At 39.4% G+C, this 21,157-nt stretch overlaps 3 protein-coding genes across 6 annotated transcripts in view; 2 read left to right on the top strand and 1 right to left on the bottom strand.

The window, feature by feature from the left end:
* Positions 1-20,918, bottom strand: part of LOC125765738 (UDP-glucosyltransferase 2) — a 30,224-nt gene extending 9,306 nt beyond the window's left edge. The window contains exons 1-2 of one of the 4 annotated variants that reach the window (XM_049431174.1): positions 20,346-20,918; positions 18,909-19,278 (exon numbers count right to left, since the gene is read on the bottom strand). The gene's annotated coding sequence lies outside the window, so the exon portion shown is untranslated. Of the gene's footprint in view, positions 1-18,908; positions 20,214-20,345 lie in introns of those variants that run through there. The other 3 variants (XM_049431173.1, XM_049431175.1, XM_049431172.1) reach the window with 3 other exon arrangements.
* Positions 1,912-10,104, top strand: LOC125764854 (zonadhesin-like). Its single transcript, XM_049429482.1, has 4 exons — positions 1,912-2,049; positions 2,140-2,342; positions 8,814-8,949; positions 9,040-10,104. The coding sequence occupies exons 1-4, from the start codon at positions 1,980-1,982 to the stop codon at positions 9,231-9,233; spliced, it is 603 nt and encodes a 200-aa protein (XP_049285439.1). The 5' UTR covers positions 1,912-1,979; the 3' UTR covers positions 9,234-10,104.
* LOC125765744 (venom serine protease inhibitor-like) lies at positions 4,572-6,473 on the top strand. The gene is made up of 3 exons (XM_049431182.1): positions 4,572-4,702; positions 4,793-4,992; positions 6,392-6,473. The coding sequence occupies exons 1-3, from the start codon at positions 4,633-4,635 to the stop codon at positions 6,398-6,400; spliced, it is 279 nt and encodes a 92-aa protein (XP_049287139.1). The 5' UTR covers positions 4,572-4,632; the 3' UTR covers positions 6,401-6,473.
* Positions 20,919-21,157: the final 239 nt, after the last annotated feature.

The raw sequence follows: 21,157 nt of genomic DNA, 5'->3' as shown, positions 1-21,157 counted from the left end.
TCATTTATGGTGTGTAATTGACCACGTTTACAGTAAAGTGGGTCATATTTTCGTATAAAACGAAGTTGGTAGAATAACAGTTTAGTTAAGTGTAGCTGGCATAGAAGTAATTTAGAAAGTTAAAGGCACGATTTAAAATTTAATTCCTCTCACAGAACACATTCTTTATATTACTCGATCAGTGATGTCCGGTGTGTATAGCTCATGTATTTATGTAAAACAGAGATTGTATATCATACGATTTCCTAGTGTTCTGACGCGTGTCGATAATTGTCATCCAAATCGGTCTCTCTGATTATAGAAGATTTGCGATTAGAATCGAATAAAACTACTTTTTAATAGGTTTGAGTGTGTTGCAATTTACTTCTATTGCCTTAATTCGGGTATTTGTTTTCAAACTGATGAAGTTCAACAAATTTTCAAGATTAAACTAAAACTCGTTAGTGTGACGTCAGTGGTTGCAGTGGATGTACTAGTTTTAGGAGGTTGTACAAACATGATGATCATCTTGACACATAAAACCTAACCTATTTTTCATACGTACACAAATGAGTAAATATTCGCATAACCTTGCTAGTTTCTACTTCAATGCGAAAAATATCCCCCAAAGACAAGGTCAGATTTTGATGTGTTGGAAGCTGTTTTGATCAAAATTTATGCTCAGATGATCCATTTTCGTTGAAGGTTCTATTTGTACAACTGTTGCACGGGGTTTACTGTTTACACGAGACTGCAGTCTACAGTTGTAGAAAAGGGACTTTGCTACTCACAGTGATCTACTGTCTACTGGCGGCCGTAATTCAACACGATGAGATTCCAAGCCCTTCTCACATGTGCTCTGATGCTGAGCGTTTTAACACCTGCTGATGCGAAAGAGTGGCCAGGTCTCACATTTTCCGATCCTTGTTTGGAAGAACACAGTAAGTACTAAGCATCTTGTCCAACAAAGCTTGAATAGATTCATTGGAATTCATTAGGATGTTAGAGTGAAACTTCTTCGTTCTTCGATACTTGCTGTAATGCATTTTCATATTTTCATTCCTTCCAAAGCTTGCCCAAAGAATGAACGATTTATCTGCTGCGGACCGTGTGTAGAACCGACCTGTTCCAAACCGGAGCCTAAGGACAAGTGTACCGATTTGTGCATTGCAGGATGCTTTTGTAAACTGAACTACGTACGCCGAGCGATCGGAGGGGCGTGTGTTTTGGCTACCAGTTGTCCTAATCTAAGAATAACTATTATGAAATCATAATAACATTACGATCCAGTGTGGTAACGCCATTTGTAAATACTTTTTTAAGATAAAAAATTATACAAACGATATCGTTTTATGTGTGGGGTATTTTTTTTTAAATCTCTTACTACGCTATTATAACAATGAAAGCAACACTCATTTCAAAATAACTGGTCCGGTAGTTCTAGTGTTAAAATATATCACATTTACTGATTTTTAAAAAAGATGTTTTTCTAAGTACGTTTCAAAACACGTCCGTTTCGTTCTGTCTCGCTATAATTCTCCCAACAAAGTGTATAACAGAAAAATGTCAACGGATTGGTTCATGTAGAATCAGCTGCAAAACTGTTCTATCCTAGATGAACCATTTCCACCAATGGAACAAAATGAAACAATATTTGTAAGAAACAGACTGGTATATGTACGGTAGTGCATCAAGGTTTTCCGGGCTAATATTCGCGAACAAAGTATTTTTGTTTTGATACAGAAGACGTTCAAGCAAATATTGATTCATTCTGGAATGAAACAGCATTCGTTCCAGGTCACATAGTTCCTGCATAGAAGTGATTCAAAAAATGAATTCCTCAATACCGAAAGGATAGAACACAAAAAAGATCCACGTAAACATTTTTTTCTACATCGTTTTTTTAACCAGTTGTTAATACATGCGCCGCTTCTTTGGCTAGCGCCGTGTATATAAAAACCCAACTGTGGACGAAATAAATTTATCATTTGCTAGTGAAAATGAAGCTTTTGGTAGTGTTTTCCGTGCTGCTTCTTGCTGGTTGTCTCGAGGCCCAGCGCTGTGTTCAACGTAAGAATGTTATGCTGCCGTTGGAATAAAATCTCTTTGCAGTTCTCCTTGTGCAACCTTTAAGGGTTCTAACGATTTTTATTCTTTCAGAAAAATGTCCTGCCAACGAAGTTTGGAACTGTTGTCCACCTTGTCCCCAAAAGTACTGCTTCCAACCGCAAATTAAGCCACAATGTCCTGCTGTTTGCCGACCAGGGTGCGTCTGTATTGCCGGTTATGTAAGGGACAATAATACCGACAAGTGTATTCCAGAAAGATCGTGTGGCACTGTAACAAGAGCTCCGCCACCGATGGCTTGATGGATGAAATGAAATGTGGAATTATAATCTAAAATATAACGCATGAATAAAATCGGCTTTAAAATGGCATAAAGTTAGTAATTTTTTCTTGCTTATATCTCTTTTGAAACATACATTGGTACATCATGCCGTGGCATCAAGCATGCCTAATGAATGAAAGATTTATCTGCTGCGGATCGCGTGTTGAACCGACGTGTTCCAAACCGGAGCCCAAGGACAAGTGTACCAATGCAAACCTTTGCAAACCGAACTACGTACGCCGAGCGATCGGAGGGGCGTGTGTTTTGGCGAGAAAAATGTTTTTCTAAGTACGTTTCAAAACACGTCCCTTTCGTTCTATCGCGCTATAATTCTCCATACAGAGTGTATAACAGAAAAATGTCAACGGATTGGTTCATGTAGAATCAGCTGCAAAACTGTTCTATCATAGATGAACCATTTCCACCAATAGAACAAAATGAAACAATATTTGTAAGAAACAGACTGGTATATGTACGGTAATGGATCAACGTTATCTGTTCGAATATTCGCGAACAAAGTATTTTTGTTTTGATACAGAAGACGTACAAGTAAATATTAATTCATTCTGGAATGAAACTGTATTCGTTTCGGGTCACATAGTTCTTGCATAGAAGTGATTCAAAAAATGAATTCCTCAACACCGAAAGGATAGAACACAAAAAAGATACACGTAAACATTTATTTCTACTTCGTTTTTTATTAACCAGTTGTCAATACCTGTGCCGGTACTTTGGTTTGCGCCGGGTATATAAAAACCCAACAGTGGACGAAATATATTTTCATTTGCTAGTGAAAATGAAGCTTTTGGTAGTGTTCTCCGTGCTGCTTCTTGCTGGTTGTCTCAAAGCCCAGAGCTGCGTTCAACGTAAGAATGCTACCCCTAATTTTTTTTTGCATTTCTCCTTGTGCAATAATTATGGCTCTAACGATTTTTATTCTTTCAGAAAAATGTCCTGCCAATGAAGTTTGGAGCTGTTGTCCACCTTGCCCCCAGAAGTCCTGCTTCCAACAAATTAAGCCACAATGTCCTGGTGTTTGTCGACCAGGGTGCGTCTGTATTGCCGGTTATGTAAGGGACAATAATTCCAATGGCAGGTGTATTCCGGAAAGATCGTGTCCCCCTGTAACAAAAGCCCCGCAGTAAACGGACAACTCTGCATGTAATTGTGATGTTTGATTGATGAAATGAAATGTGGAATTATAATCTAAAATATAACTCATGAATAAAATCCGCTTTAAATTGCATAAGGTATATTTTCTTTTTTTTTCGTATATCTCTTTTAAAACATACATTGGTACATCATGCCATACCATCAAGAATGCCCAATGAATGAAAGTGTTATCTGCTGCGGATCGTGTGTTGAACCGACGTGTTCCAAACCGGAGTCCAAGAACAAGTGTACCGATTTGTGCATTGCAGGATGCTTTTGTAAACCGAACTACGTACGAAGCGCGATCGGAGGGGCGTGTGTTTTGGCTACCAGTTGACCTAATCTAAGAAAAACTATTATGAAATCATAATAACATTACGATCCAGTGTGATAACGCCATTTGCAAATACTTAAAATGTAGTATTGGTTAAAAAATGGTTAAAAAATTATACAAACGATATCAACTTGTGTTTTAGATTTTTTTTGTTAACCACTTACTATGCTATTATCACAATGATAGCAACACTCATTTCAAAATGGTCCGGTTGTTCTAGTGTTAAAATATAACACATTTACTGATTTTTAAAAAAGATGTTTTTCTAAGTACGTTTCAAAACACGTCCGTTTCGTTCTGTCTCGCTATAATTCTCCCAACAAAGTGTATAACAGAAAAATGTCAACGGATTGGTTCATGTAGAATCAGCTGCAAAACTGTTCTACCCTAGATGAACCATTTCCACCAATGGAACAAAATGAAACAATATTTGTAAGAAACAGACTGGTATATGTACGGTAGTGCATCAAGGTTATCTGATCAAATATTCGCGAACAAAGTATTTTTGTTTTGATACAGAAGACGTACAAGCAAATATTGATTCATTCTGGAATGAAACTGTATTCGTTCCAGGTCACATAGTTCTTGCATAGAAGTGATTCAAAAAATGAATTCCTCAACACCGAAAGAATAGAGTACTAGAAAAATCCACGTAAACATTTTTTTCTACTTCGTTTTTTATTAACCAGTTGTCAATACCTGCGCCGCTTCTTTGGTTAGCGCCGTGTATATAAAAACCCAACTGTGGACGAAATACATTTATCATTTGCTAGTGAAAATGAAGCTTTTGGTAGTGTTCTCCGTGCTGCTTCTTGCTGGTTGTCTCGAGGCCCAGCGCTGTGTTCAACGTAAGAATGTTATGCTGCCGTTGGAATAAAATCTCTTTGCAGTTCTCCTTGTGCAACCTTTAAGGGTTCTAACGATTTTTATTCTTTCAGAAAAATGTCCTGCCAACGAAGTTTGGAACTGTTGTCCACCTTGTCCCCAAAAGTACTGCTTCCAACCGCAAATTAAGCCACAATGTCCTGCTGTTTGCCGACCAGGGTGCGTCTGTATTGCCGGTTATGTAAGGGACAATAATACCGACAAGTGTATTCCAGCAAAATCGTGTGGCACTGTAACAAGAGCTCCGCAACCGTGAGCGGAAAACTTTGCATATAATAGTGATGTTTGATGGATGAATTGAAATGTGAAATTATAATCTAAAATATAACGCATGAATAAAATCGGCTTTAAAATGGCATAAAGTTAGTAATCTTTTCTTGCTTATATCTCTTTTAAAACATACATTGGTACATCATGCCATACCATCAAGAATGCCCAATGAATGAAAGATTTATCTGCTGCGGACCGTGTGTAGAACCGACCTGTTCCAAACCCGACCCCAAGGACAAGTGTACCGATTTGTGCATTGCAGGATGCTTTTGCAAACTGAACTACGTACGCCGAGCGATCGGAGGGGCGTGTGTTTTGGCTACCAGTTGTCCTAATCTAAGAATAACTACTGAGAAATCATAATAACATTACGATCCAGTGTGGTAACGCCATTTGTAAATACTTTTTTAGGATAAAAAATTATACAAAACGATATCAACTTATGTGTTGCGTTTTTTTTTGTATACCTAATGTTAAAATATAACACATTTACTGATTTTTAAAAAAGATGTTTTTCTAAGTACGTTTCAAAACACGTCCCTTTCGTTCTATTGCGCTATAATTCTCCATATAGAGTGTATAACAGAAAAATGACAACGGATTGGTTCATGTAGAATCAGCTGCAAAACTGTTCTATCATAGATGAACCATTTCCACCAATGGAACAAAATGAAACAATATTTGTAAGAAACAGATTGGTATATGTACGGTAGTGCATCAACGCTATCTGTTCGAATATTCGCGAACAAAGTATTTTTGTTTTGATACAGAAGACGTACAAGCAAATATTGATTCATTCTGGAAAAACAGCATTCGTTTCGCGTCACATAGTTCCTGTATAGAAGTGATTCAAAACATGAATTCCTCAACACCGAAAGGATAGAACACAAAAAAGATACACGTAAACATTTATTTCTATTTCGTTTCTTTGTTTTTTTATTAACCAGTTGTTAATACCTGTGCCGGTACTTTGGTTTGCGCCGGGTATATAAAAACCCAACAGTGGACGAAATAAATTTATCATTTGCTAGTGAAAATGAAGCTTTTGGTAGTGTTCTCCGTGCTACTTCTTGCTGGTTGTCTCGAGGCCCAGAGCTGCGCTCCGCGTAAGAATATTATTGGAATAAAATCTCTTTGCAGTTCTCCTTGTGCAACATTTAAGGGTTCTAACGATTTTTATTGTTTCAGAAAAATGTCCTACCAATGAAGTTTGGAACTGTTGTCCACCTTGTCCCCAAAAGTATTGCTATCCAATTAAACCAGTATGTCCTACTGTTTGCCGACCAGGGTGCGTCTGTATTGCCGGTTATGTAAGGGACAATAATACTGGCAAGTGTATTCCAGAAAAATCGTGTGGCACTGTAACAAGAGTTCCGCCTCCGATGGCTTGATGGATGAAATGAAATGTGGAATTATAATCTAAAATATAACGCATGAATAAAATCGGCTTCAAAATTGCATGATGTCATCTGTATGTATGTCATTTTTGCTTTCTTACATCTCGTTTAAAACATACATTGGTTGATAATTTTTTTTTGCTGAGTGGATGGGAAAAACAGCGCCAGTAGATACAAAAAAAACATCGGAAGGTATGTAATTGAAAGAAATTTAATACAGGATTACAACGCACATTACGAGGAAGAAAAGTATAAAATATTTATCAGAACATAAGGAAGGAACTGTCTATCTGTTAGAACGATGTTGCACAGAATGAAGTGTATGTTCGTTCTGGTCGCAACTTCTCCAATATGAGAGTTTTACAGACAAACGGTAAGGCAATTGGCTTCATGTAGAAGCAGTTGCAGATTTTCTAAAGCTAGACGATCGTTGTTTGAACAGTCGATCAAAATGAAACATTATTTAAAAAAAACAGACAAGTCAACGAAAATACACACATCCACATCATTCGATCATATTTTCGAGAAACTTCTATCTGTTTCAATGGCGAATACAGATATATGAGTAAATATTTACTCAGTCTGCAGAAACAGTACTAATTCGCAATAATTGCAAACGGTTTGTCCTCGAGATTGACCTTCTATACCGAGGATTCGCGAATTGCAAAACCTTGATAGCTTAGTATTTTGTAGCACAAATTCTAAGCAAATTGCGTTAAATAATGTTTGCTTATTAAAAAAAATCTCCTACAAAACGGAACACATTACGAGCAAAGAGAGAACTTAACTCTATAACTGTCAATTTGAAACGAAATTGTACCGCGATTCGAGATAAGCAGAATTTTGAGGATCTCCACGGTCCGCTATAATAGTCTATCTCAGACACTACCTGTACACGTAGTGATAACAGGGAAGAAATGAAAACCTTCCACGTAAACACATGTTTGCATCGTTTCCTTGTTTTCATTGCTCAGTTGCGAACAACAGTACCGGTAGCTCTGATTATCTCCAAAGCAATGCTATAAAACTCGTTTAGAGATGAGATGCGCGTATCATTTGACGATTAAAATGAAGCTTTTACTCGTGTTTTCGGTGCTGCTTCTTGCTGGTTGTCTCGAAGCCGGCCGCTGCATTTTTCGTAAGAATAGTATATGCCACCGGTTAGGTGAAAGCTTTTGGCAGTTCTAATGTGCTAATTATGATTCTTTCTTTTTTTTTTGTTTCTTAAAGAACGATGTCCCCGAAATGAAGTTTGGAACTGTTGTCCAACCTGTCCACAGAAGTTCTGCACCCCACAGGATATCGTATGTCCCGCTGTTTGTAGCCCAGAGTGCGTCTGTCGTGCGGGTTATGTTAGGGAATATGAATATGGCAACTGTGTTCTGGAAAACATGTGTGGGATGTAAACGGAAAACATTCGATAAAACGAAACGTTTAACGCCCTGCGAGAGAATTCATATAGTAAATAAAATGCATGACTTATAGTCACTTTCAAACTGCACTTGAAGCATATGAACTGAAAGACACATGGTCCAATAAATTGATTCCCAATCGATTCCTTTTGCTGCTTAATCCTTGTCCAAATAATCCATACTGATTGTAGCACTGAACTGCTAATAAAGCAGCCAAACTATATTCGACAATCGAGCGTAAAATTGTCAATTCCGTTTTTGTATAAATGGTTCTGTTTTAAATGTTCCTTGCAAACTCGTAAAAACAATATCAATTCCAGCAGATATCAAACCTTATTTCGGCACACGAAAAATGGTATAAAAATATTGCAGACTAACCCAACGTAAAAGAAAAAAAACATTCAAATCAAGTAGAAAAAGAGTACACATTTACACAAGTGCACAATAGGGCGCAGCAGGTTGCGACACGTGTGTAATGATAAAAGTTGAAGAAATGCGAAAACGAAAGAGAAAGAAAAAAAACACGTTGTTTCGATCAGAATAATGCATATCGGGAACAGACTTTTATCTTGAATATCCACATCATCAGATCGATACAGCCAATGTTTGTCAGCATAAATAATAGTATTTTAACACAGTCCTCTTTTCCACCGGTATAAGTTGGCTGCAAAATGCACACCAGCTCAAAGGACAGAGCTCCTCTTTGCTAGCTCCTAGCTCCATTAAAGCGTACGTTTATCGATCGATCAATCGACAAGGGACAAATGTTAGAAGCTAGTTTTGCAAATGACAGCCCTGCTTTTGTCCCGAATGCTCCGGACATATTTTGCCACGAAAGCAAACAGACATCGATTACCGATTTGTACAGCTGAAGTGTGAAGCTTCTTCGTGGGGTTCTACTCGCCTTCGGGTTTTTACAAACAGTATTGCACAGTTTGGAGTGAAAAACTGATCCACATCTCACTGTGTCTTGTGTGACTACATACGGACACTAGCAACAACGCAACGCTATCGGAATGAATTGGACGATCGTTTTGTTATTTGCTGCCGGGTGCGGTATTTGTGCCGCCCAGTCTTCTGGAGCCTGGAAAGGACTCATTCCGATGACTGCTGGAGCTAAATGTCCCATCAGTAAGTGAAAACCAAAAGAGGAAGGGAATCAAGGTACGGTGAATTTCTCAAAACCCAATCTGTTGCATATCCTCTGTCCATCTCTTCCAGGCGAATGTCGACGCAACGAGGTGCTGAAAGTATGCGGATTATGTTACGACAGTACGTGTTCCGGTCAGGGCATTGAAGTGTGCAAGAAAATTTGCTACTGCGGCTGTTATTGTAAGGCGGGTTACGTACGAACGACTATCAATGGCCCATGTGTTCTACCGAAGCAGTGCCCAGCATCTCCTGCAACGGTGTAAAATATAAACGCTTTTGTGCATCAATGTGTTTCGCTTTTGAACTTTATTTACTAATGGAGTTTTACTTCGATAAAGTTCACGCAAATCGGTGACGCGTGTCGGTAATAGTCGTGCAAACGTGTGTCTGATTGGGCTATTGAGCTTTCGGCAAAAGGGTAAATTGGTTTTTGATCGTTTTTTTGCAAAAATTACTGCTATTTAAAAGATTCGTTTCGTGAGCTTAACGGGCAATGGTACGAAGCAGTATAATTACAATGATACGCCATTTATCCGTGCTTATCGGAACACAAGCTTAACGGGATAAACGGACAACATGGATAATGGAGACTCTCTGTTTTGTTCGGTTAAATCTTTCATTGTTATTCGAACTTGAACTTGAAGTCGTTTAAAATGAATGCAAATGGATATTTGATGTTCTGTTTGCTGTTAGTTTAGCTGTAACAGTCACTACAATGTTATTTACGCCTGATTTTATGCAACAAATTACACAGAACGATACATCTCACGGTTAATACGCTGGTTGCTTATTTACAGACTCTTATTAGCATCAATCGATCGATACTATAATGCGATAAAGTATGATCGATCATGTCGACCATGAAGAAAACACCAAACTAGTACACGGTACCCTCTGATGTCAAACACAAATATGGTAAACATCGATACTTGGAAACATTTCATAATGTCCCGTCCAGTAACGGATGGAATGGAAAACTGCTGTTTGCTTTACCTTCGACGAGAAGTCATCACGGTCAGATGTTGAAAATTGCATTGGTCTGCCAATGGAACTTTTTTTTTTGTACGAAAACTTGTTATGGGACAGAACATCTATCAGTACGGTTCATGTCACATACTCAGAACGGACAATTTAATTGGCTTGAGACGATATTAGAAAGTTTAAACAACATTTTTTGCTGTGTATTTCGTGTAACATTTCTCATCCACTGGTTTGCTTGTTAGAATAATAGTTTTCTTGAGTTGGAATTGTATTAAAACGATTCCACCCTTAACTATTGAGAAAAAAAAATAATTAATTAATGTCATTTTATTCTTTTTCATTTTTTAACTCGTTTGAAATATTTAATTCTACAATCTGCACAAATGAATTATTGCAGTTCATTGTAACACTTTTCACACATTACATAGCGGGAAGCGAAATGGCAGCAACACTGCGCAACCGGGTTCAGCAGTAAACAAACTTTCACTGTCGCACACCGAAACACACAAGAAAGGAAGAAGCAAACACGGTGTTATTGTTGCGCCATGTAGCACCAATATTGGCTGCCTGTAGATACAGTCCGAAGCAGGCGGAAAGTTTATAGTGCCGACCGGTACATATGCCGCATGGATTGCATAACGCCATACGGTCATACGCTGTAATTCATGATCCTCGGACGAATGGGGCCCAATCTAGGCGTTTCGACGCTGCTGCTTTCCTCTTGACCAAGAAACGGTTTTTCATGAACGGTTTGGCTGGGCTGACCTGCTTGACGCATGCAATTAGCAGGTTGTGATGGTTTTATTTTTTTTTACAATGATTTTTCAGGTCAGCTATTGGCACACCGGTCGATCGAGAACGCTTATCTTGATCTCGTTTTATGCAAACCATGCGGTAAGAAGAAAAGAAAAAAAAACTATCACGAAACCAGAAGGGGGTCCTCGAGCTAGGCAGTGCGTTTTTGGTGTAATGAATCTAATATTTTTTTCGTTTTCTGCTCTTCTGAGTACTTGTTTAAGGAGGTTTTGTAAGAGATTTCTTTGTACTTACAAACATTGAGTAAATATCAAACTTGTTTTTAAAGTTGTATGATTTCAAACCAGTTATCAATTCACTTATAAGTGTATAATAAAGCTTTGCTATTTTTAAAGATAAAACAATTCTCAAACATTTCGTCAAACTCTAGTTAAATGTAGAACATTAATACATTACAGAAAAACCTACAAATTATATGAGCAAAACGATCAAAACTTTACTCTTTTTACATGAAAATAAATAAAAAACAAACAAACCAACCTAAACAAAAAAAAAGTCAGGAAACCATCGCGCAAAACCATCACACTGGCTAACATAAACAAAAACCTTTATCGTAAACACAATGTCCGCTCTGTTTGATCGTACCGTCACAACTGGTTACACTGGTATTGCCATCGAATTCACGGTTAGTTGATTTGTTGACGAGTTCAAACAGAGTTCAACTGCACCTTCATAATGACTGCTTTGCCGCGGGAGAAACCACGATCAATGATCCAATAAATATTGCTTCCAACATACACAATGGATACATTATACTTAAAAAGGGCTAACTGACTAATTTCCTTTGGGAAAGAAAAAAATGATCAGCAGACTTTTTGCTGTCAGCTTCAGCTTCAGAAATGCTTTCATTTCCTTTCTTTTGAATGTTAGTAAATTGGTTTATTTGAATTGTGCCATTAAGTTTTCAAACTAACTGTTTTTCAATCATCATGTTTACCAGACACTAGAGGGGAGATATATGCATCATTAGGAACTAATTAGGAATACAGAGGATCTTGAGATGGGAGTAAATCTAATGAAAATATATGAGGTTCTCTTCAGCACGGATCTTATTTTCCTCATTTTATTTCGTATTGTCTATTTCCTCTGGGGAAATTTGTGTTGCTTGACCAGCCCAGAAATGTAGATAAGAGATGAGAAAAACCTTTCTTTTCAGAGCGTTGAAACAGAATGGAAGAATGATTATAAGGATTTAGAATTTAAAGTACTAAATTAAAATAAATCATACAAAAAATAGACCCTACTGCATGCGAGTTTTTACATTGTTGTTTGTTTTGAGATGTGGCACTAGAACAAACTGAGATATGAACTCTCCTGTTGCAGCAGTTGAAACTCTGATTTAAAGCATCAATAATTTAAACAAATCTCCCATCTGCAAGTTCCGATGCATCTTGGAAAGTAGTTCGGCGGCATTAACTATTGATACTTTAAGTACCGATTATGTGAAAATGTTACTCGAGTCGTATACCCTGAACATCATTCCGCATTTGTCACGATTACGAAAAATCTTTATGATGTATTCCTCAAGTACTTGTTGGAAAGTTGCACTGTTTCCCTGTTGAAAATCTCTTCTGAACACGGCACGTATAATGCCAAATGTAATCAAGAAACAGTCACGAAATTAAACGCTTCACATCACCGAAAAGTACAATATTCTACCAGAGCTGAATAAAATATATTTCGTGACGCAAATGTATCAAAATAAAATTGAATATTTCTACCTTTCTTTACACCAGGGGAAAATAAAAAGCGGCGCCAGGTGCACCCAGCGTGTAGGGATAACCTTGATTCATGCAAATCATGGCACAATTGCTGCAAATCACTCATATCGGTTGCTTGGGGAATTACTGGTGTAAAATTGAAAAACGTGTGTGGAAATTCGTTACAAGGAAGCTGTAACAACTTTTACCTTCTAGACACGCATGCACACCATTGGAAGTAAAGAATTTCCAGGAACATACCAACGGTGTACCTGTGTTGGCCGCATGTCCTTTGAAAGAATGGTTCGTGCTATAAAATGCTATAAAATGCTGCACAATACACAGTGAGTACTTTGAAACAATAAAACTGCTCAGTTTAAACATTTTAGCATCGTGATTTCGTACGAACCAGGAAAACAAATGCATAAACGTTTACTAAGTGGAAAGCCAAAGCCACATCTGACCGTGAAATTCTAATTTCGTGCACATTGTAGCATACCACCGAGTGAGCTTGTGGTCTGATGGATCCTTTGAGTTGCCGGACACTTTTGGCCCGTTAGTTAGCAGGGGAAGCTAACAAAATGGTGACGTTTAAAGGCGCCTCTTCACGTATGTACAAAAAGAGAGGCGTAAACCGAGCGTAAAGTTGATGCTGCAGGATTTCGTATGATAAAAGCACCAACTATGCACTTTTTGGCGTAGGGACGCGAAAGGATGCTGGATGGTTGAAAATCCCCGTTGCCTTGTCATAGTTTTTTTGTATGTGTTTTTTTTCGCAGTACACGGAAATGAAAAGTAAAAATAAATGCCTGTGGATAAAGCCTGTACAAATGTTTGTACAAGGGCGCATAAAACAAATATGAAGTGAGAAAAAAAGGATTCTCCCATCGCATGTCATTTTATCAGTTTTTTATTATTATCAAAACACAGAATGTTTGCAAAAATGTTTTTTTTTTCTCTTTGAATAATTTTTATCACAAACTTTACTTCTATCAGCAAATACCAACACGTTCGCTTGATTTTAAAAGAAACTATTTTTAATGAATTATTTCCTACTTCCTTATTTCCTGAAAATTGTTTCGGGCACCATTTGGTACAACAAGGAAAATGAACGTTTAATGGTCGTGTGTGATGCGCATCTGGTTTTTAAAATGTCCACGAGTATCAGACCCGTTTGACCTTGTCTCAAGGCTATCCGGAACAGGTTAATGTACTCGTATCGATTGATTACGCGTAGTGCATCATGTAGCCCTCACCCCCCACGTATTCGGTTTCGAACAAAACCGAAGAAGTTTAAGTGAAGGTACATGGTTGCACTTTACCAGCAACTGCAAGAATTGGGTGGTACATCTTAAAGCAGAAATACGAGTTTGGCAATGGCAATAATGTAGCTGGAGACGGGAGAATTGTTGGTTCCTAGAACGTTGCAGATTTTTCCCATTCACCATGTCACGCGTGAAGGTTAGGTAAGAATTGTTGGTTTTTTTTTAAATGAGATTGTAAATAAAACAAGTTGCGTTTTGTTACTGTACTGCTGAAAGCTTTTACTCCATTCTACTCCATTTTGATTCTTTGTGTAATGGCAATACAAACTGAACGAATTAAAGTTTTAAAATTACTCTATTCGGCACAGATGTAAATGTTTTAAAATGTACATTTACAAGGTTTTCGAAGGTATGAACTGTCAGGTTCAACGAAAGGTTGTTTTGTTCTATCGGCAAATTATCAATTTAGCAGAATTGACTCTCAACTCAGCAGCAAAGAACCCTTGTAAAGAAAATTTAAAACATAAAAAATCTGTCAAAAAATAATAAAATGACATAAATTTAATTTCAACAGCAGACAGTCTAGGAACCAAAAGGATATAATTTAATTTTTAATTAAATTCCCACTTTAAATATGCTGCTCTGCTGAAACCCTGGAATGAGTCATGGTTTTATCCTGCCCAAAAAGGTATTTGAGTATCACCTTGAAATATGCTACCACCGTAAATAACACCTCCAGATGGATGCTGTACGTCGCCAAGAACAGTCAATGGACGTAGACACGATGCGCCATTGTCTGCAATTGGTTTGTGAGGGAAAATTTATGTAACACATATAAAAAACCTCACCATGACCCACACATAATAATCTAAAAATGCTTCATTTGCAAATTAAAAAAAAAACCCTCTACACAAACATCACATCACAACCGTGTTACATTGTGACACCGAGACACCGTGACACTGTGCCCTACCAAGCTCATCCCATCCCGAAGACGAGATGGCACGGTTTTTAGAAGACAAAAAAAAGGTTACTTTTTGCATTGAAATTCATACAGCCAACAACAAAAAAAACAGACATCCATACGCAGGTAATGTACTTGCGAATGAGACTATGAAACATTACGCAACGCGTATGACTGACTCGGCCGGGATGACGAGACAGCGATGAAACAATTTCGTCGTCGCTGCGAGCCATTTTGCTGTAGTGCGCTTAATTTCATACGCCCGGATGAAAGAAAGGAGCATAAGATGCGGAGATAAGTGGTTAAACGGGAACGAAGTTAAGTGGCGTATGAAGGGGAGGGGGAGGGCAGGTAGAAAGGGAGAAGCGAAGGGGAAGAGGGTGGCAGAAGTTACCCCGGAGAAGGGGGAGGAAGTAAAAGCTCCGAGTGTGAGCAAACGAGTGGAGCACCAGATCATGTGGTGCTTGTGTTTATCCTTGACCTGAATGTGAGCAGCGGCCGGTGTGCTTTTCCTCGTTCGGGTATTTCGGTGTGTGTCGATTTGCTTGTGTTTTTTTTTTGTTTGGGTTTTGTTTGTTTGTATTTTATTTTATTTGCAAGCTTCTTTGTTTTGTTTCTGTACAGCCGCCACCGGTGGAACGACCTTGAGGGTTGCGAAGATCACTTCTTTGAGCGGGTTTTTTTTTATTATGTTTTCGTCCTTCTTCTTCTTGTTTCGCGACACACCTTTTATGCGACACGGTGCGTACGACATTTTGTTCCCACGCAATTATTTTGCATTTTCACCCTCAAAAAAGCTACCAGCGTTCTATCGGCTTTTGCTGTTTTTTTTGGAGGGTTTTAGTTTGGATATGCGTATCCTTCGGTGATGTGACTCACCGGTTAACTTACTGCTATATATTATATAAGCTACCAAGTTGATAAGGTGGTCTTTCAAACTGGAAATTGTTATTGAAACGAATCGGTAATTAATAATTTAAAAATGTTTCGTAATTAATGGCTTGTAGAGTATTGAGACAAAAAAGACCGGACAGTCTTGAATGCTGACCAAATTACATTTTTGGACGATCAATCAAGCCAGCCATAAATTCAGGAACTGCATTTATGGAAAGAGCTATTTTGTTTTAAGAAAAACCTTTTTTTGTATAAAAATCCCTTCGACAACACGCGTTACAAGATCGTCTGTTTTGAATAGAGAAAGCTGCGCCATTATCTGCATTTTTTTTTCTCCTCTTCCATCAAACATGAATTCAACCACCAAACTGACCAAAGGCCGACGCCTACAGGATGACATTCAATTTCTAATCGAATCACGCATGCCAACGTTTCTTCCGACCCATCCGTAACGATTGGTTGTTGGATATGAATCGAAATATGTTAAACTAAGCGGGCAGCAACGTACGAACCATTTCCAGTTTCAAGTTACGACCCCGACGGGTGGTTTTGTCTAGTTTTTGCTTCTTTCTCTATCTTCCTACTTTTACCACCAAACCATTTCTCACCCTTGCGTAGTAAAATGCACCGTGGTTGGTATGCGAAACGGGGGTTTGGTTTTAAAATTAAATGATTTGTTTATCCTTCTGGTCGGATGCGTTAAAATCGGTTATGCGCTGATGGGCCGACACGGAATGGTTATGCGTTTAAGGATAAAGCACCGCATCGATTATCTCTGACAATTGTGAAGGAAGTAACCTTCAATCCCCGGTAACGATAAATCTCTATTTGGTGTTGGAAGTTTATTAATTGCACCAAACACTCCCTAAACCGTTGCGGAGACAATGAAAAAACAGAAAATACAACATAACACTCGTCGCCGGTCAGAGTGTGTTTACAGGGCAACAATAGCTTAAAAAAAGCACACAACCACAATTTATAAAACCTTTTCAAAGTGTTTCCGAAACCTTACCCTCCCCAACCCCCCGGTGGGAAATGTGCAATTAAATCCAAATTAGATTTTTGCACGTTTCACCTCGTCCCAACGGGGACAAAGATGGCTGTCCCATTTTAGGTGTTGACGGATGGGTGACGTTTTGATACGCTGGTCGCATTTTAAACAATTGCAGTATAGTGTGTGAAGGATGCAAACTCATCCACCTACAGCAATTGGGTAATTGGATGGAACCGACCACACAATTTCCGAACACAGAATTTGTGTTTCCTAGCATTGGGACATTTCTTCTGTGTTGTGTCATTTTAAACATTTGTGCTGTTTTTTTGTTGTTAGGTTCAAGTGGTAAAGTTTGAGTTCTTTTCAAGATGAACTGGGTTCTTTTCAAGATGAACTGGAATGCGATAAGGTAGACGTCCTAGAGCATCTTTCCATATTTCTTGAGCTTCGGAATGGAATTCGCAACTGCTTGAACATATCCCGAACTCAATTTCTAAAGAATCAATAAACCACTTGATCTGTCTGTTGGAAAATGAAATTCTTTTACAAATAGATGTTTTCGATGATTAATTTAATTCTATTTTTAAATATTCGGAGCTTCATCTTCAAAAAACAATTTTGTTATCTAAAATTGTGAATCGAATTTAACTCAACTTGAAAAAAAACATCTGAAAGGTAACGAAGTGGGAAGTTCCTTAAAATTTTAATTAAAAAAGTTTCTCAAAGCATATAATCTTAAGAAAAGTTTGAAGTATAAAGACAAAACTTAAATATGCATCGAAAGTGTCTGAAGGTTGAAGACACAAGAACATGTTTGAAAATTTTTTTTTTGTTTTATTTTTTTTTACAAAAATCGAAATCCATACAAGTTAACTGCACATTAACCGACAAACCTACAACTTATGTTCGAGAAGTTCTTCTTCTACAGAAAAAAAGCTCCAACAAGTTGTAATGCACCCACAACCCAAAACAAATAGTAACCCTTTCGTGAAGGTGAAAATATGATTTCCTACGCAATTTCCCACTTTACGGGAAAGCAAAAAAAAGGAATCTTTTCTTGTCGTACACCCAGTACAGAAGTAGCAAAATGTTCTGTTTGATTTAATTTTTTTTTTTTGTTTTTTTGCACAAAAAACCCCAACCCACCCATCGTCAACTTTCGCACGTCATTTACACAGTGAAGACCAAAGAAGAAAAACGCCATTAATACATTTCATTGCGTAATACCATTCCCTCTGACCGAATGGAATCGCTTTAAAATCGGTACGGTTCCATCGTAGGTATTCCATCAGGTGTATTTACTCACAATGTTGTTTTCTTTCGGTTTTACGATTGATCACATTTTCGACTACTTCATAAGATGGGTACAAAAGCGAAAACAACCACAACAAAGTGATCCCAATTCAAACAGCAACAATTCCGGGACAGTAAAAGAAAAGAAAGAAAATACGCACAGATACACACCCGATCGAACTAGTGCCAAATGTGCCGAAATCAATCAAAAACCACCTTAAAAATGTTGGAGCAAAACCCGTAAGCGCATTGACGCTTTGGGTTGATTTTCTTTATTTGCTTGGGTGGGGAGGGATTGGGGATTTCCACGCCATTTTTTTTTTGCTGTGGCCACCGTCATGGTACACAAACTGTGCCATTCGTTGGCCCCACGAACGGTTGCCGAGCTACCGTTGCAAAGATTCGATACGAAAAGATGCAAGAGATGGTTTATGGTTCAGCGGGTGGGATGGGACATGAAGCAGGGAGAAAGGTGTGCGGGTACTGGCATATGTACGCCGTGAAAAGTGTGCATGCATGCAATTACACAACACTCAGGCAGTGGGACAAAACCCATGCACAGAAAAGCTCATCCGCAACAAGCAAGACGCAAGAGCGCATGGTGGCATTGTGTGGTCCACCCTCAGCTCAACGAAGCCAAAAGCTCAATGGCCTCACCGCACCAATCGCGATGAACACCCCCCCCCCTCCCCCCACCGGGGAGAAGAATGAGAGGAGAGACGTGACACGGTTACAGGGTTGTGTCGGACGATGATGATGATGATGATGAAAGATTAAATAACGCCATCCCATAATGTGTGTAACTCTCACCCCTAGGCTACCGGCGAACGCGCATCCCAACATACTCATCATACACCCCAAAAATAAACCACCTTCCATCCCAACCATACCCATCTCGGAAAACATAATGGACAGAATGGTTCCTTTACAATAGTACACGGCCTGGCGCCTAAAAGCTTGACCACCTCGATCAGGTCACTTGTGAACAGCAAAAAAAAAAGAAAGAAACAACTACCATTAAACGTACTTACATGTCAATTGATTGTGGTCAACAAAGCGCTCGACGCGTGACGATGCCGACGCGCCGACTTGCGCTCAGTACGGTTTGCACCAGAAGCGGTGGTCCGACTACGGGACGGAAGGCGTTAAATCTCCTTGCCCCGTTATCCACGGCGGAAACCGCAACTTTGTGACGCGTTCGTTGGTGTCGTTTGTTCGATTCCTTCAATTTCTTATGCCACCCGGGCAGAAATCCGCGTACACCACGTTCCGGTTTACCACTACAGCAACGGCAGCAGCAGCAGTAGTAGCAGCAGTAGTAGTGGTAGTAACCGGCAAGCAAATCACAAAACAAACAAACCACCAAACCGAACCAATGCGCGGAACCGTTGTGCTGAAAAGCTAACGAAAGTGAGAGTTTTCTGCGTGATCGGAAGATCTTTGTAAGGGGGGGGAACTCCTAATGCAAAATCCGCAAACCCGCAGGCCAATATATCTAATTTTTTTTCTCCTTGCTTTTCTTTTGCTTCTGCAGCAAGCTTCTCACACGACACAATCAATTCACACCACACAACCTGAGCATTGCTGGGGGACGCTTGTAGCAACCGGACGAAAAAGGGGGTAACGCACGCAAGAAACCGGGAGATCAAGCAGTGGAAAAACAGTTACCAAATATGTTTTACATTCGCACACACACACACAGACACACATGCATTCAAAAAATGGAAAAAACGAAAACCCAAAAATGTAAACCATGTTGTACAAACAGCTTCGGGACAGTTAATGGTGACACCCTGTCAGATGTTCCGGTTGGGGTTGGTGGTTGGGTTCCGGTTTTCTTTTGTTACAAATCATATTATTACTATCATTTCCACTTCATCCCGTTTTTGTTTCACGATTCAACCCTTACACACCGGATCGTGTGATCGTGCATGTGCACATTCACTTACACACAAAGAAACACCTATACGAACACAAAAAGGCACGTGCACGATCAGCTATTGGTGTGCGCCAACTTTGACTCTTGGCTATCGGTCACTTTCCCCAAACGATCACACTTCCGGCGGGGTACCCCGTGTTTTGTCTTCGGCTCTATCACTGTTCGCCTGCTGCTTGCAAGGGCTCGAACAACTTACGTTGGCGTTGACTCCAACACTAGCAAGAAGCATGGCAAACGTTTCGGTCACTAAAGCGAATTTGCGAACATTTGGAACGTATCGATCGGTTAGGTTGGATTTACCCCGGTTGCTTAAGAGCTGGCGAGCTTTTGCACAGATTAAGGAGTGTGAACGGTTACGATGCGAACGAGGGTGGGTTGTGAGCAGAGAATTGTTTATCTTAAATGTGGTTTAAATAAATTCTATTTAAATAAATAAATCCGTTAATGATCACAACTCTACAGGGTGCAAAAGCGAAAAACACAAACACAGAAAAAAAACACATTAAAAAAAACATTTTCCATCACTTACGGTGCCAAATTTAAACGACAAATGGCTGTCACGGGGAAGGATTTAAATATAATTTTTGAACCAATTTTTGGTTGCTGTTTGGCGCCACGTACTTCACTGGAGGTTTGGTAGACGATTCGATGGATAAACTCGAAAATAATAGCACAGGATAAAGGCTAGTGAGTGGATTCGAAAGTGGTACTGTGCAAAGGTGAAACAGAAAGCAGCAACGTCCGCAATCGGCCGCGGTACGATCGAAACTGAAAGCGCACGACGGGTTTGTTGCGTCTGAGGTTCACGGTAGCACGATGGAATTGGAGGGAGGAAAGGAGGGGAGGAAAGAGGAGGAGGGAGGAACAGGCCACGGCACAGGTGACCGGATCGGAGAAGGGAAGGCCGTCCGAATGCAAATGATGATCACGATGATGTTGGTGTTGATGATGATGATGATGATGATGATGATAGTGTCTGAGCATGCTGCCGATCACTGACCGTTGGGGAAGGTGCGTATGAGCACGCATAGACTATGCGTACGCCGTATGCGCTTTGCATGCTCAGCGTCACACACACACACACGCCCTTTTCATCCCTCTCCCCCCCCCCCCCTCCCCCCTTAATCAACCTTTTACCGCGCTACAGGAAGCGGTACCGATCGAATGGGGTTGATCGTTGTCGCGGAAGACACGTGCGCGTACCCTACGGGGTCGAAAGTGGTCCAAAACAGCAAAACAAAAGCGCATAGAAACGCACCAAAAACCTGCCTGCTGGAGGTGTAGCTGTGTGTGTTTTTTTATATTAACGCTTAATCACGGGCACAAGCCTGTCAGCAGAAC

Source organism: Anopheles funestus, chromosome 2RL (assembly GCF_943734845.2).
Source record: "Anopheles funestus chromosome 2RL, idAnoFuneDA-416_04, whole genome shotgun sequence".
NCBI classification, from domain to species: domain Eukaryota; kingdom Metazoa; phylum Arthropoda; class Insecta; order Diptera; family Culicidae; genus Anopheles; species Anopheles funestus.
The sequence above is the reverse complement of the archived record's forward strand: the minus strand, read 5'-3'. Positions and strand labels throughout refer to the sequence as shown.

Bases quoted from the DNA above. Each gene is read 5' to 3' on its own strand.
- LOC125764854 (XM_049429482.1), top strand. From the start codon at position 1,980: ATGAAGCTTTTGGTAGTGTTTTCCGTGCTGCTTCTTGCTGGTTGTCTC. The intron at 2,050-2,139 runs GTAAGAATGTTA...TTATTCTTTCAG, and splicing joins GGCCCAGCGCTGTGTTCAAC to AAAAATGTCCTGCCAACGAA. The intron at 2,343-8,813 runs GCTTGATGGATG...TACGGACACTAG, and splicing joins CAAGAGCTCCGCCACCGATG to CAACAACGCAACGCTATCGG.
- LOC125765744 (XM_049431182.1), top strand. From the start codon at position 4,633: ATGAAGCTTTTGGTAGTGTTCTCCGTGCTGCTTCTTGCTGGTTGTCTC. The intron at 4,703-4,792 runs GTAAGAATGTTA...TTATTCTTTCAG, and splicing joins GGCCCAGCGCTGTGTTCAAC to AAAAATGTCCTGCCAACGAA.